Source organism: Lingula anatina, chromosome 7, assembly GCF_051362555.1.
Source record: "Lingula anatina isolate TDL-2025a chromosome 7, LinAna3.0, whole genome shotgun sequence".
Lineage (NCBI taxonomy): Eukaryota > Metazoa > Brachiopoda > Lingulata > Lingulida > Lingulidae > Lingula > Lingula anatina.
The window spans coordinates 13223715-13240452 of NC_141773.1; the positions used below are offsets into that span (position 1 = coordinate 13223715).

Consider the following 16738-nt stretch of genomic DNA (forward strand, 5'->3'; position numbering starts at 1 on the left):
TTTTAGTAATAAAAAATCAGGGGATTTCTTCTCGATTATTTTAATGTGAAAATGATGACAATTTCATGACAACAGTTCTTCCACCTAATTACTTTAGCCATGAATTATTCTTTTCACATACTGTCCAAACATGGACTACTCGCAACACATCTGTAACAAACTAAAAAATCATTAAGACAAATAAGAAAAAATTTATTTTAATATACATCTATGGCTGACAAAAAAAAAAAAAAAGAAAGTCAAAGATCTGGGGAATCCAGCAATCTTTAGTTACTCTAGTAATAATTATATTATGTATTGAAACGCGATTTCTTTGCCCAACGGACTCGTGTAATGATATTACAGTTTTGTTATATAATTTGATCTGCATTTATATAACAACCACTACTGAGCTGTCCCCAGTGTTTTACTGCACTGACACTCGGGTAAAAACTGTTTGATATATACTTTTATTATATATATTTGCACAAATACAACTCTAATCGTCATCACTGTCACTTTCTATCGTCTTCCTCTTAGCTCCCCTCCTCAGTGGGATGTGATCTTCGATGTCAGAGTCAGAGTCACTCCCAGGGCCTTGTGACAATAACGTGGCAGGAAAAGAGGCTGGATTGGAAAGGGAAAAATACACAATTAAAGATGCAACTAATTAGACATAAACCCCTTTTAAAAATTTGTCTGAATAATAATAATAATAATTAATTAAAAATTATTTAAGAAAATCAGAAAAATTTTCTTTTTTTTAGTCTGCATTGTAAATAGTTAAAACTGTAAAAAAAATTGTGCCCTCTTGGCAAAACCTTAAAACTAAAGTCACTCAAACAGGCAACTTAAATCAAATGATAATTTCAGTTATACCCCTACCTAACTCCTTGGCACTAGTGTCTCTCATATTTTCTTTATCCTCTTTCTTTTCCAGGTCACTTTCTTCCTGGATCTTGGTTCTCTTGCTCGGTTGCTTTGTCTTTTCCTTTTCACTGTCAATTACTAGTCTGTCATCATCACTGGAAATTGTGGACAAGATAAGCTTATTTTTATATAAATAGTGTATGTCAAGCATGAACCGGTACTGAAAATCTCTAAATATTTGTTGGGAGACCAAATACTTAATCCTGAAAAATCTCTGAACCTATCAGAAATAAATTAATAATCTCAGAATGCTGAGATTCAATGGTGAAAGTTCACGTCTTCTAGGTATTTCTGAAATCAGGAGATTCACTTTAAAAAATGTACACTTTTAAATTAATATTATAAATGAAATGCAGAGATAATAAGTGACTGTCAAGTCTGATTACTACTTTTCAAAATTAATGCAATATGTTGAATATGCTTGTACCTATCGTCTGAAGAATCTGACTCCAGCGCCCTCTTCAGTTGAGCTCTTGTCTCCTCAGAGAGTTTGCTCTTAGGGCCACTGGGCTTTGACAAAGGCTTATCTGAGTCACTGTCCAATGCAAGAGACGCCTTCTTTGCTTTCTGCATGCTTGCCGCAAGAGGTTCATCGTCATCTGTATCACTTTCAAAATCTTGTTTTCCATTGTTTGTTGACTTCCTTTTGCCTGTCACTGGCTCATCCTCTGAAGAATCGCTATTTACCAAATGGGACACTTCTGATGCTGTCAACTTGTCCTTGCTACTCTTTAACTGTCCAGCCTGGGCCAAAGGCTGGTCATCATCGTCCGAAGAGTCACTATCCAGGAGCCTGTGTCCACTCTTTGAAGGGGTGTCATCTTTGAGGGGGGTTTGGTGGGTGCTGACGGGGGTGAGGTCATCATCATTGTCGTCGTCCGAAGATTCATCATTTATCAGTTTAAGTCTGGAGGATTTCTGTTTGGATGAGCCAGTAGGTGTGGTTCCCGGTGTAGAGGGGGAGGGATGTGTCTGCTCAGTTCTAAAATATAGAAAGTACAAAATGCTGTGTGTATAAGAAAAATTAACAATTCTAAAAACAGGACTATTAATTGCAGGTAAAAACACTCAAGAATTCAGTCTGTGACAAAAGCATTTTTCCCCAGGACAGAGTCAGCATTAAAAAAAAATGAAGCCAGTTAAATCTTGAAAATTTCAGTAACTTATCAATTTCTGTTTTGGGCCAGGTGATTCTTAGACCCTGGTGTCACAAAGCACCAGCAAGTTAAGAAGTATATGTCACAGACTGAGAATTCAATGTGCTATCAATTTTAATCAGAAACTATAAATATATAACCTAGTATTGTTCCTCCTTGATCCCACAAGAGATATTTATCATAGAGATTCAGCAATAGATAAGTCTAAATCAAATCACTGACAACATTTTGTAGTTATTTCAGTCAAGAAAAATGTGAGACATTAAAACAAACTAGATTGGCTGAATATAATCACCCAATACTATTTGTATTATCATTAAAAACCTATATAAAAGACTGATTTCTATACCTTCTTTTAATTCTTTCTCCCTTTTCTTTTGCCTTTACATCCCGTATTTTGTTCTTTGTCATATTTTTCAACATCTCAAATCTGGCACTTTTTTCCTTTGACAAACCTGCTGATGGGCTCAAGGTTTTCTTTTTTGGAGGTTTGTAAGTTTCCTCAAGTTTGTCAGCTATAGATCGTAGCTTGGCTGGCGACTCATTGGCAGAGATTCGCCAGAATCTTTCCTGAAAAAAATTACGAATTAAATAAATAAGATAAAAAATTTATATCAAAACAGAGAATTGGATGTTAGAAATTCAAGTATCAATTGGCAAAGATTGTGATAAATTAAAATGTCAGGGCATATTTATCCTTTCTCTGCTTTAAAAACCCGCCAATATTAAACTCATTGCAGACATAACTTTGATTCTGATGCAAAAATCCTTTAGCTCTAAATGCAGCAATATCAAAGAGCAACTATCTCTCTCTATATATATATAACTTAAAAAATAACTTGTAATTTTAATCTTTCACACATTGCCTTCTGTGTGCTAATTCATTACCTGTTCATTAGAAGGAGGTAATATCCCCGCTTTCTTGAGAAAACACCTGAACAAGCTGTTGTCCATGGCATCTTCATTCTCCTCTGACAGCGGGACAAGAGGGATTGGCTCATACTCGTCTGGAATCATTCATCTTTCAATATTAGTTTGCCTCTATCATACATTCAACAGTTTAACAATGGTAGAACCGATGCATTTATCTTTGGTATTAGCTGAAACATACCATGAACATTACCTCACAAATATTTGGGTAAATCCAACAAATTTACATATCACCAAAGCATTATTCAAAGTTTTTCCTTTCTTTTCATAAAAAAAATCTCAAAACAATAAGTATCTCAATTGGTTTAATTGGAGTTGATCATGTAGAATAAAACATACTCTCTTTCTCTCTGTCCTCAGCCACACTCCTCAGACGTTGTTGGACCCACTTCACTGGTCCAGCCAGACCTGAAACAGCAGCCATTATTTATCAACTTCATATAAAACTTAAAGGCAATACTGAACTTTACCAAGCAACCTGACTTTATAAAGATACGCTGACAATTCTGCATCTGCAGACCCCCCCCCCCTTCAAATAATCCTGAATCAACTTCAGGTTTAAGGTGCAGTATTCTAAAAAGTGTTTTGTTACAGACTGTATAGTTGATATATACAATGTTATGTTGTTAGAACCTCACCTTTCTTGAACAACTTCTTCACCATTTTGTGCAGCGTTTTATCATGATTATCGTCTCCACCATCATCATCTTTATCATCCTCTGCCTCCTCATCTGCATCTGCCGAGGCTTCACTGTCACTTGAGGAGGAGGATAACACAGGCTCTTCTTCTTCCTCCTCCTCCTCATCACTGCTGGCTCTCTGGACCACAACTATGAAAAAACACATGGAAAGTGACATTAAGACTACAGGACTTTTCAAATTTGTCATAGCTATAATATTTAAGATTTATTATAAATGATAATACAGATACTAGTTCTTTTCAGTTGTTTACAGAGACAAACTTTTAGTGATCAAATTTAATTGTATACATTTAAAAGTAGTTCACTTGTTCATTTTATTTATTCATTTTGTAAACTATTTGTATAACCATATCTTAAAGGACTTTAATTGAGGTCTCTGTAATACTCTACCACTCACCATCCTCCTTTACTTAACCCTATTCACAACAAGAATCACCAGGCACTTTTTTCTCTTGGGTACTTTTCTCCAAAATTTCTGTACTACGGTAAAAAATCCATTTTAAATAATGACAAGGCTCTCTAGCCCAACTCAGAACTCACCATCCTCCTCCTCAATAAACCTATCATCCTCATCCTCAGCTCCGCCTTTCTTGGACTTTCTTTTCCTCTTCTTATATAGCTCCTTTCTGTCCTCCACCAAACCCATACTGAGGAGCTTCTCTATGACCTTGGCCTTTGACCTTTTGACCTCCATATTGTTAAGGATGTTGCCCACTGGATCTAAAAGGTGAGATGATTCAATGACGTGTTTATGGGTCACACTGGCTGATAGAATGTACATTATTCTTTGCTCTGATGTTTCAAAATGAAGCATGCTTCACGATTCATAAAGGTTGGCACATTTTTTATTTGTCATTGTTTTTTGTGTTTCACATTTCCAAGATACCAACAGACAAATAAACCTAAAAAATGTGAGTCAGTAATTATAATTCTTTTTCATTTGTGAAAAATTAAAAAATATTTTGAAAATAATTCATGAACAAACAATAACTATCTACTTAAATAAATAAATAAATAAATAAATAAATAAATAAATGTATATTTACCTTCAGAACCCTTGAACCTGTCAAACAGTTCCCTCAGTTCATACTCCTGTTCCTCCCTCCAGACTCTGGCAGCTCCTCTGTAATATTGGCATAAACAGAGTAGTAAAATAAGCAAGAACTCTTTGCCAGCTAGGGAAATATTTGCATCTCATTATAGTTCTATTGAAAATAAAATATTCACAACCAGTTATGAATACAGAGACACTAAGAATACCTTTTTTAAACGATGGAGTTTCTGATCTCCAAAAATTAGACAAGGAAGTGTTTATTGCATGACACAGGATAACGTGCTCAAGGTAGAACACAGATTTCACAAACCTTGAACTGGGCTTCTTCAAATCCTTGGCACTGTTAATCAGTTCAAGATGACACAGCTCACGGAGCACTTGTCGCCTTGTCTTGGTAGTGTCGGTTAAATTCTCCATTATAAGGTCTACAACGTCTTTCTCTGAAACCCCATCAGTATATCCAGGTTATAATTATCTTACTTGCCACAAAAATCCCACTCTTAAGTTTGAATTTTCATAAAAAACTAAAAGAGTAATTGCAGAAAATACTGAATTAAAAATAACAGAGAATATGTATCTACTTTAAGATGTAAAATTTACCCTCTGAGCTAGTGAACGAGTAGAATATTTACAGCCATATTCGAATCTTATAAAATTAACTTGTTAAATTTTAAATTTTAGCTAAATTTTAAAAAGAACTCCAAGAATTAGTTCTTAACATAAGCTGTTTTACATGCATCCACCCATACCACAGATATGTTCATTTCAATGCAATTTCAGCATTATGCAAACTAGATCCTCTCTGTTCAATGGCAGACAATACTTACCTGTATCATCTCTGAACTTGTCAAACAGGTACTTCAATTCTTCGTCCTGTTCTTCAGTCCACGCAGGGGCACTTTTACTATGTCTGTAACATCAAACAGTAACACTAATAAGAGACAAATTTGCCATCAATGTGATATGTAACTTACAATAATATTTTGATGCTTTTGATATCAAATTGCAGGTCTTACGTCAGTGTATATGTAACATTTGGGGCAAATTTCAACTCCTGCGATTTCAATTGTAATAACTATTTTTCCCAGTGTCTACACATCTATATGATCTAATACAATGTCCACACTTATATAAAGTACGATAAGGTAGCCACTCATAATCCCGTGATGGTCTCCCTACCTCCACAAGCGCCGTCCCTGCAGGGGCCTAGCAATTAAACCTCGGAGCTGAGATTTAATCCTTTTAATGGCGCATGTGGAGGTGGGGAGACCATTAGGAGATTAAGTGGCTTCCTTTTATGGTGGGTCAGCCATATTTGATTCCCGGATCAGTAGATCCCAGGATCATCTGCTCTGAATGGGCTGATAGTAACAACAAAACTCATCTACATATTATGTGGAAATGCAGTCTCAATCCACCATCTTTGCTTACTTTTCCTTGTATGTACCATAACCTTCTACCACCTCCATGGCATCTTTGTTGGTTTTCCAGAACAACAGCTCCACGAACATCTTTTCATTTTTCTGGGCACACTCAAAGAATTTTCTGACAACATATTTGGAAAATGTTACAATCTCCTGCAATAGAAAATTATCAAAGAATATAAATAATGCCAGACATTAACACTCAAACATAAAAAAAATGCATATTCTATGTTCTATACTGATAGCCAATTTTGGGAAAAAAAATCATGATTCTCCCCTTCCCAGTTTGTATTATTATGGTTCTTTGTCAAAACACAACTATGTACAAGATATACCAAAAAATAAATAACATTTATATTACTGCTACAGCTATTCAAATTCTAAACAGTATAAGTGTTTACTTTTATATGTAAAAAGCCAATAAGAATCTTTTTTTTCCCTTTCTTTTCTCTTCTTTAATCTCAAATTACCACTGACTGTGACTATAAATTTCGAATTGAAGAACCTGACCTCGTAATGTTTGGACTTGGCCATGGGGTCAAAGAGGATCTTCTGAAATGTCCGGAACAATGAGGCCTGGAACAGCATCCCAACCTTCCCTGTATCCACGGCAACCCGATGTAGGAGCTTGACGATGCAATGATTGGTGAAGGTGCTGTTCTTGGAGTACTCAGAGAGCAGAAGTGAATAGTGCTTCAAGACTTGGGGATTTCCAAATCTGAAATGCATTTTAATTAATTATGTAAAATATAGCACAATGTTCTCTCTCTCCCAATTCATACACTTTATAGGTTAAGGAAGTTCAAAATGCTAGAAAAAATGTGAAAAACATTTACTTTTATTTCTGGCGATGCTCACCTGTCTATAAACTCTCTGAAACTGAACTCCTGTTCGTAATTCTCAAAGGCTGACACTCCTTCCTCTGGAAAATATGTGAACATTGCACTCAATTTATATACATAAGATAAAATGATTTCAAAGTCTTAATAAAACACTGCATGATAAAGGTTTTTCGCCATTTCAGTACCTCAACAAGCTCCAGTTAAATTTTGCAAAATAACTAATTTCTTTTCTGAATCAGTCATATCAATTTCTTAACCACATCAAAAATAGAATAATGAAAAAAGATGAAAATATTTGCATTAATATACCATACTCGTTAAGTGCAATTATTTTATACCACGTGACAGTGAATTCACTGAACGTCAAATATCAGATTCTGCTAATAGAGGTCAGCACAAGCTACCTTCTTCTATCTCCTCTTGATCGTCCTCTTCTTGCAGCTCTTCTTCCTGTGTGGCCTCTGCTGCAGCAGGTTCTGTGAATGAATTTTAAAGAAATTTTAGAATGCTATTTGAAAAAAGATTTTATGGCCAACATAAAAATAAGTTTTAGATATTACACTTTTTTACTCCAAGGATACAATCTTTAAAAATTCTAAACATTGATGTTACAGTAATGAGATCTTTAAATAATACTGTATTAAAGGAAAAATGATTAAGAAATATGGATCTCTTCTGCTAAGTATATTCTGACCGTCAACTTTTTTTCAAACTCACTTGGAATATCAGTGAAGAATATTTCTCTGAGAGCCATAAATTCATCTTCTGGGCTGATGTCAGGAGTGCCAAACTCCTGTCTATCTGGCCACACCTCCCTAGGGGAAAATTTGCATATCATTAAAATTTATTTTGTTTTTTAAAAAAAAATCATCAATCAAAAAATAATTTGTCCAGGTGGGTACCTTAATTAATACAAGATGTCAAAATTCTTTTTTTAAGGGTGTCATAGAAAACTCCTGGTGTAGACTTCAAGGTGAAGATGCCATGATTATTGGGCTCTACTTTGGATAAAGTCAAAAAAAAAAAAAAATAAATAAATAAATAAATAAAAAATAATAATCCTTGTTTGAAAGATGGTGAATCCACTTTAAAATCATTCTAAACCACAAACTTTAAGTCACATGGTCTCATAAAATCTTGACAAAGTAGTTTGCAATTCATCATTGCATTTAGACTTTATGACTAAAACAATCAAAATGAAGACTGAAAAAATCCTGAAATCAGGTTTAATCCTGGTAACTTTCACCCATATTTTGACCATTACAACTAAATAATTCAACCCCACCTGGCAGCTCTAAACATGGCCACAGCTTCTCCTGCCTTGCCACCTCTCAGGAACTCGTGAATCTTCACCATAGCATTAATCCTGAAACAAAATAAATCGACATGTTGAAAGTTTGCGTAGGACAAAAAGCATGCCAACTTGAGGGATTTGAAAGTTGTTTTATTTTTCTAAAAGATTATTCTTGCATGGACACATCACAGCTAGTTCAACAGTCAGAGAAGAATTTCATCAGCTGTGTTAAGTTAGAAGAATGATGTGAATTTTTCTTCAGTCAACAGCTAATATTGAGATAGGTTTTACCTCCAATATTTCGATAGGGCAAGTACACCACCTGAGTAGAGGCTATTCACCTGGATAGCCTCATTCCCTGAAGAAGATGTCCTGATAGACATTGAAATATTGGAGGTAAAACCTATCTCAATATTAGCTGTTGACTGAAGAAAAATTCACATCATTCTTAGTTCAACAGTGTAATTAAGTTGCCCCAAAACATAATTTTGTGAAAGAGACCTTTCCAATTTTCAAGTCATTTTGACAAACAGTACCTAGTATATACTTACCTCTGCTGGTCATCTGTTTCCTCTGATGCAGCATCAAATGGGGTCACATTTTCTGGGACGTCACCTCTGTCCTGAAAAATGGCGGACAAGTCACCAGATATTCCATCCCATTGATTCTCCAGTTGTTCCTGCGTGAATTCTGGCTCTACTGAACCTTGGGGCTGCTTCTGTTTGCTTACTGGGATACAAGATAACAAGATACAGAAAATTTATAACATCATCATTATGGTGCAAGAAATTGCCGTGAAGAATAAAGATGACAAAAATCAAAAGTGTCAAGATGATGTTTTACCAATTTTGAAAGCAATTTACGAGTATGGAATGTTTACGCAAAATCATGTTTATAATCACTGTACAACACTATGCGACCCATTTCCATAAACACATTTTCAGTCAAATTTCTCATAATCATTGCTCTGTATGTTAATATCACCCACTGTGGACACAAGTTCACAAACTATTCAGCAAGTACAAGATGATTTGGACCTCTGTCGATAATTAAAGCTTCATTTTAGATTGAACCCCAGAAAAACTGTCTTGTTTACGCCAATGCACCTTTACTCTTTTTCTTCTTTCCTCCCTTCTTTTTCTTCTGCACCACCAGGTGCTTGTTTTTCTTGCAGAAATGCTCCAGCATCTTGGTAAAGCAATGGGTGGTCTCTATCAGGTCCTTCAGGAAAGTCCTAAATTTTAAGAAAAGTTTAAACAATTAAAATGTAACATATACCCAAAATAATGGATAATATCTAACAGCTATTATAACTGAAATTGGAGAAATTCCAGTATTGGATACAAACTTTTTACTTTCAATTATGTATCATATGAACTTAATGATAGTTTAAATAAAGCATTATTATTATTATTATTATTATTATTATTATTATTATAACAGCATTTATCATTTATGTACTGAGCTTTCCATATCCTTACCTTGACTGACAAGACTGGTCAAACTTCTTAAGCAAGATCAAAAATATGTCCCTGTACTCCATCATATAAAACACATTGCCTGAAAGACAATGGGGTCAAAATTAAATATTAAGAAATATTTGTATGAACAAAACTTTTAGTCCATAATTATTTTCAATGTTTTTTTTTTATTCATCTTGGAAACTAACCTCCTGTACCAAACAGATATTCAACTAAGTTAAACTCAGAATGAGCTCCATTTTGTATTTGTCAACACCATAAATCATTTGTCAGTAAGATGACTTTGATGCTAAAAAATTTATACTAATGATAAATTATTAATATAATATTACTGTAACATCTGGAAAAGCACATGGCAATAATGCTAACATCTAATACTCTTATTTATTAATATATTACTATTGTTTATTATTATTATAATATTCATTATTATTCTCATTTTTTAATATGTTACTATTATTTCAAACCTTTAAGCACTTTTGCACTGGCCTTCAATTCCGGGTCTTTATCCATAGTGTTCAGGGACATCAGTAACTCCTGGTACGCTCTCAGGGCAAGGTGCATCCTAGAAGCCAAAGGGATACCATGTTCAAAAAGCTTTGGCCTTACAGTATTTATTCATACATTTGTTCATTCATTTATGACAGAATTTAATTCAGTCAAATATCTGGATACTTTTGTCAAATCAACAAGTAAATATGGACTGTATGTTTGGCCCAAAAATTATAATATTTTTACAATCATCTGGGAACTTAGAATATGTTAGGCACTTTGGTAATATTTACTATAATAAAATCCTAGAATGAAATTTTGGTAATATTTACTTTAATAAAATTCTAGAATGAACTTAGCTTGAACTTGTCTCATCCTTGCATCTTGAAAACCAGATTTGTTTAAGTCATACATTTTCCATTTCCAGTGCAATAAACTGATAAATATTCCAACAAATCTCACCTTTTAGACCAGGTGACCGCTTCTTTCTTGTCACTCAGCACTGTCTCATGGTACGTCATTAAATTGGTCTGGATGTAATGAAAGGTAGGCACAGACATGGTCTCACTGGGAGAGAAAATAACAAATCTTATCATTTATTTTGTCTTTTGTATACATTTCATATAGTCAGTAAAATTCTAAAATATACAGTTACACTTATCTTCTGCTGTTGATGGTCTAGTCAAATTTGGAGCAGAAATCAATACTACTATGCTACAGAATATAAAATGACTCTGTATGATTGTCATATAGGAGTTAAAGGTTACTGACAAGGTTTATTATCATCAAAATACCAAAACAGAGTTTTTTCCTGCAAGGAATTAAATTGGTGTTGAAACAGTGTTTGTGGGTATCAAGAAATTTGAGAAACCAATTTAATTTGCAATTTTTTCCCTGATAAAATGACATCTGTATAAATGCAATATAATTTACAGTCAAATATCTGGACACTTTAGTCAAATCAACATGTAAATATGGACTACATGTTTGGCCTTAAATAGATTGCAATAGAATTTACAGTCAGTGGTCATTGAAGATTTATCTGTTATTCAAAACATGTAAATAAACACAGTCATTTACGAGTTTTTGTCTAACCCTGACAGTACCCTGAAACAGTAACACAGGTGATTTTACCTCACTAACTCCACCCTGAACTTGTACAATCTATTGAACTGCATGAAAAACCTCATGGCCCACAGGTAATAGCTCTCATCATTCTCCTGAGCTTTGGAGTGCAGCAAACTATCCTGAAAATAAATGAATAAAAGTGCGTTCTTGATTAACAGGTAATCAAGGTGTGCACATCTTACCTGGAAATTGCTCAACACAATAAAAATGCCCTACAATACACTTATAATATAAATCAATACTAATCAATGCTATGTTACCAAGTTCATTGTCCTAATCTGTCAAATACATATCAAGTACATTATTGCTTTTGGAATCTTTCATAGTTCAAAATAATAATAATAATGATGATGATGATTATGATGATGATAAATAAATAAATAAATAAATAAATAAATAAATAAATAAATAAATAAATAAATAAATAAATAAATAAATAAATAAATAAATAAACAATTAATTAAATAAATAAATGTATTGTTTTAGGAGTCCCACCTTGACAGCATACATCAAAGGATTGTAGCAGTTCTCTAGCAGCTGAATACAGAACTCCTTCAGAAAAAGCCGAATGCTCAGAGTAGAACGCCTTGTCAGTTCTTGGCTTTTGATTGGTTGACGGTTCTTTGGTTTTTTCTTTGGTTTCTTATCTTGATCAAAGCTGAGGTTTTTAACCTCTGCCAAGGAGCGGTGGTATATCATCTGATTTTCGCTGATAGATTTGACGTTCTTCATCACATATGTGCCGCCAAAACGAGAGTGTCTGAAATCAAGTTCCAAGATATTTCTTTCTGCCAAGAATTTAAAAATGGCTACATGTATTATCAGAAGTTGCTAATATAGCAGTAACTGATTAAGTTAAATAACAAGGCCAAGTCAGTAGACAATTCAACGAAGAGCCACATCAAGTAAACAAAAAAGGGTAAAAAAGAAATTTGTTCTCCTCATGACACCTGTCATATACAGTAATTTAAACTTCACATACCCTGTACTCATTTCAAACTTGGCCAGCAAAAATTTTTGATACTTCAATGAAATCAATCACGTGCTATTTCGGATTAATCCACATTAACAATATTTTCATTTGTCAAACAGTGCATTTCATGCACCGTATACCTGGAACTGTACTTCATGACACATGCCAGTTTTTGAGCCTTCTCTTTTTCACGAATGAGGTCCAGCTCCCTAAAAAAAAAAGATAATAACAACAATATTAATAATAATTATTAAGAGAATATCAGTAATCTGCAAATGTTGTGAATAAAAACAGCTATTAAAAGAAAACCATTATATTTTTAAAGAATTTCTGAAAATTTCTGACAAAACTTAGATACAATGATTAAACACATAATGATCTAACTGATGCTCTCTTTATCACTCACTCATCCTCTTTCTGTCTTTCAGAATCTGTCTTGGCCGACCCTGCTGACGCCAACTGCTCTGGTGTCTGGAGAACAATATGCACTCACATATGTAACAAAAGCCACGTAGAAAAATAAAGGATAACTGGAAAATATACCACAATATCAAAATGAAAAAGAAATCAACCATGAACTTTTCAAGCACTTCACTTGTTTGTTTGTTGTTAAGTAATTTCATGAAATGTGGTCACACAAAAATCAAATAGTTTTTGTTTTAAAATGAGATGTGGTTGTAAGATACAACAATTAGTGACTCAGAACCACCGTGTTAACACTGAGAACCATGGAGCTCAACAAGACACAAGTCCTCGGAACTCGTCAACATGGAACTCTTAAATTTTGCGCAGTGTTTGGTCATCACAGGCTGGGATATTGCAAGAATACCCTGCAAACACTATCTGGTAAAACTGCCCAATAATGCTTTTTTCATCATGTAAATAATTCTCATACGAAAATAATTTGTTGAAGCAAGCAGCTTTCAAATTTGGTTCCAAGAAAAAAGAATCTGATGCAACTTTATTTTAAGCCACAAACTACTTTGAATTCTTTATCACAGCAGTTTTAAGAGTTGTACACCCGTGCTCTGTGACTAATCAAGTAGTAAACACCTAAACAAGCCAGGAAGTGTTCAGTTCCATACAAACTCGTGTCTCACCTGTTCCCGAAACATTAGAGATATGATCTCCAACACATGCATACTGAACTGACGTTCATCATCCGAACTGGCGATATACAACAACAGGTCCTCCATACCACTGACATGTAGAGACCTATAAAAATATAAGATACACGATCAACCTAATCCTTGATTTCTATCTAAATTACCACCTGGGCTCATTTTCAAAATCTTTAACACCTGAATACTAAACAATTTTTGGCAAATTATTGTTAATTTGGTTTTCAATCAAAATTTCGAGGAAATCACCTTGCTATTTGGCTTTAAGAAATCCAAGCTGAAGTGAAAGAACATACCTGCAATAATATCAATTTTACTTTCTGTGCTGTATGAATACCTACTCCAATGTGAACGAAATTGTCAAACACACTTACCACAAAAGTTGGTCATGAATACTGGCATCGTCGTCAGTTCGCTGAAAAATAAATTAAATTTTTAATTCTGGTAAAACAGTACACTGATGATATGACATTCAAAATCATTGTCAAAATTTCTCAGAGAAACAAAAAAAGATCATTGGGTTTAACAATTCAATGTTAATGATAGAAATTAACAATTAAACCCAATTTTAACATCCGTCTTATGGGACCAAATATATTTTGACCAAATAAGGCCAAAATAAAATCTGTGGTACTTGCCAAAAATTTTTTTCTCACCTTTTCTTGCATGGGATCTGGGGGAACATGGAGGATATTTCTCACCAGGATAAGAAGTCTTTCTATCAAAATTCTGTCCTCTTCTTGTCTGTTTTCCCAGTCCTATGTTGAATAATTTGATGTTGGTGAAGCAATAAGAACAGATACAAAGCTGAGCAAAAGAAGATTAAATAATATACAAGTTGAAAATCTACCAGTAATAGTAGATAAAGTAGGAATTTTGTATGTTAATTTAAAGTCAGTTATTTAAAATGTCACTACCCCTACATTAGTTCTCAATGGATTTCATACTTGTTTAGAAAAACTTCAGTAAAACGTAGCAAAATGACAATTTTGTTGACAAAGTTGTTGATTTACCACACAAAACGACTTACAAGCTGTAGTAAGTCTCCTAGTTTCTTTGTCAACACAGCAAATAAGGCCTCATCTGCAAATGCCTAGAATGAAGAGAATTCATAAACTGAACAACATGACTGAATAACAAAATAAGCTGAATAAAATTTACTAACCCTTAATAAACTAACCCTCAAAATCTGATAATCAAACTTTTTATACCACAATTTTTTAACCTTCTTGAAAGTCGCCATATAAAACCTGACATCAAAGATGTGCAGACTTCAGAGTGAATTTCTAGCAAAACATGAAAATGTCTAAAATCATAAGCTGTATCCTTTTGCAATTTTGAGCACAGAAATTATGACAGGATACATAAAATGAGTCAATCTGTACATGTTCCTGCCCACCTACCAGCTTGTAACTCTGCAGGTGTTGCTCTATCTCTAAATACTGATTGCGGGTTGTTTTATCTTCTGGGATAGCTCCATTAAAACACAGCATACCTGGCTGGGTGAGGTTGACCAGCAACCTGGAACATACAGGAAAGATATAATTTTACTGTGGAAGAGGTTTTTCATTGTCTCTTGGGTATAGAAGGTAAAAAGAAAACAGTTGCTAAAGAGAATTTTTAAAAAATTAACTTTTAAGGTATGGTGTTTTTACCCTTCCACGAAAGGGCTTTAATCACGACTGACTTATGTATCTTCCCTGTTTCTACATGTAATGATAAAATCCCCATCTGAAATTGACTAAAAAGTGATTTTCCTTTCTTGCTTCAATTAGGATATAAATATTATCTTTCATGTCACATATGCTCTGAGTTTAGGGGAAATTTGTATGTCATCGCTAAGGCAGAATGCCCATTTTGTGTGTGTGTGTGTGTGTGTGTGTGTGTGTGTGTGTGTGTGTTTGTGTGTGTGTGTGTGTGGGGGGGGGGGGAGTGCCCACCTGATTACTGTGTCAAACAAAGTAGCATCATCCTTGTAAGTCTTCAGCAAAGGCAGAAGGTCATTTTGTAGAATCTGAGCACTGCCAAGCTGGCGACGGATGTCACAAGAGTCATCCTCTCTCTTCAAGAAACGGATTAGGTCTTTGACAGTCTCTGGTGATGTAACAAATAAAAAAAAAAGAAAAGAAAACAAATGCATATATGCAAACACAGTGAAAAAACTTTGCAAACACATTTGCTGTACTAATTATCACATGGGAGTTTCTTACACAGCTCAATCATTTTAACACTTAGATTGATAATTGGAGCTGTACGTTTACCAAATATTACAGTATTACAGAGCTAAAATTAGAACATCACTGAAACACAAGGGCAATACAGCTGATACCCAGTACGTTGGAATCAAATGCTATGGTCACTGAACTATGATCCATCCAGGTCTTACCCAAACAGTCTGGTTCCTTGACATATTTCCCGTCTTCCTGGTACCCCAGGGCACTGCAGGTAGCCTGGAGCTCTACGTGCATCACCATTACTACCTTATCAATGTAAAAAATAGTAAAGAAACCAATTACACAATGATTTTGTTTTATTTTTCATAAAATATTGATACGCACGATACGCAACAACATCTAGCCCTTTTCTCAATCTCATTGCCAGCATGTTCATCTTTCGTTTACATTTACAGTCTGGTAACTTTTTAAAACCTGTCATTTGACTCCACACCAAATTACAGCTTCCTTTACAATATACAACTCATTTGAATTAAGAGTTTACGCACAAATCTTAGTTCTCTTACCTTATCTGGATGAATACAAGCGCGAGATTTCGCGCCGGATCGATATGGAGGCTAACGACCTTCACGAAATTAGTTCAAGGTCACGCAAAATGAATTCTCAACTACAAACTGCTTGATGGTGAAGAAATTACGCAATAAATAAAAAAATATAAAATAAATAAAGTGCATTTCCTGTAAACGTCAGTCTTACATATGTATTTTGAAAGCAAGAGCTGTACGTACCGCATTTTCTGCTTGTCATAGAAAAGGACGTTTTATAGATAGCCTACCGTTATCAAGTTAATACAAATGTCCAAAAGTTAATCAGAATATCTCCACGTGGTTATTACTCCGTACAAGGCAACGTTCACCTTAACGACTGAAGGAAGTAATATATATATATATATATATATATATATATATATATATATATATATATATATATATATTGCCTTTGTAAGCAGGTGGACCCTATACGTTTTTGGTACAGAAAAAGAGGTACAAAAACTTTAG

General features: G+C 34.3%; 1 protein-coding gene across 1 annotated transcript; it reads right to left on the bottom strand.

Annotated features, from left to right (window-relative positions):
• Nucleotides 1-181: 181 nt before the first annotated feature.
• LOC106165883 (protein timeless homolog) lies at nucleotides 182-16405 on the bottom strand. Its single transcript, XM_087017689.1, has 34 exons — nucleotides 16247-16405; nucleotides 15893-15986; nucleotides 15447-15600; nucleotides 14910-15027; nucleotides 14537-14599; nucleotides 14163-14264; nucleotides 13881-13921; nucleotides 13486-13600; nucleotides 12792-12856; nucleotides 12526-12594; nucleotides 11908-12172; nucleotides 11419-11531; nucleotides 10747-10851; nucleotides 10260-10357; nucleotides 9793-9871; nucleotides 9418-9545; nucleotides 8863-9040; nucleotides 8303-8383; nucleotides 7735-7832; nucleotides 7422-7493; nucleotides 7034-7097; nucleotides 6686-6893; nucleotides 6183-6328; nucleotides 5579-5661; nucleotides 5062-5191; nucleotides 4744-4820; nucleotides 4238-4417; nucleotides 3635-3826; nucleotides 3336-3404; nucleotides 2955-3073; nucleotides 2416-2636; nucleotides 1337-1891; nucleotides 865-1004; nucleotides 182-606 (listed from the first exon to the last, which is right to left on the bottom strand). Exons 2-34 carry the CDS (start codon nucleotides 15978-15980, stop codon nucleotides 479-481), a joined length of 4344 nt encoding a protein of 1447 aa, XP_086873815.1. The 5' UTR covers nucleotides 15981-15986; nucleotides 16247-16405; the 3' UTR covers nucleotides 182-478.
• Between the last annotated feature and the right edge of the window lie 333 nt (nucleotides 16406-16738).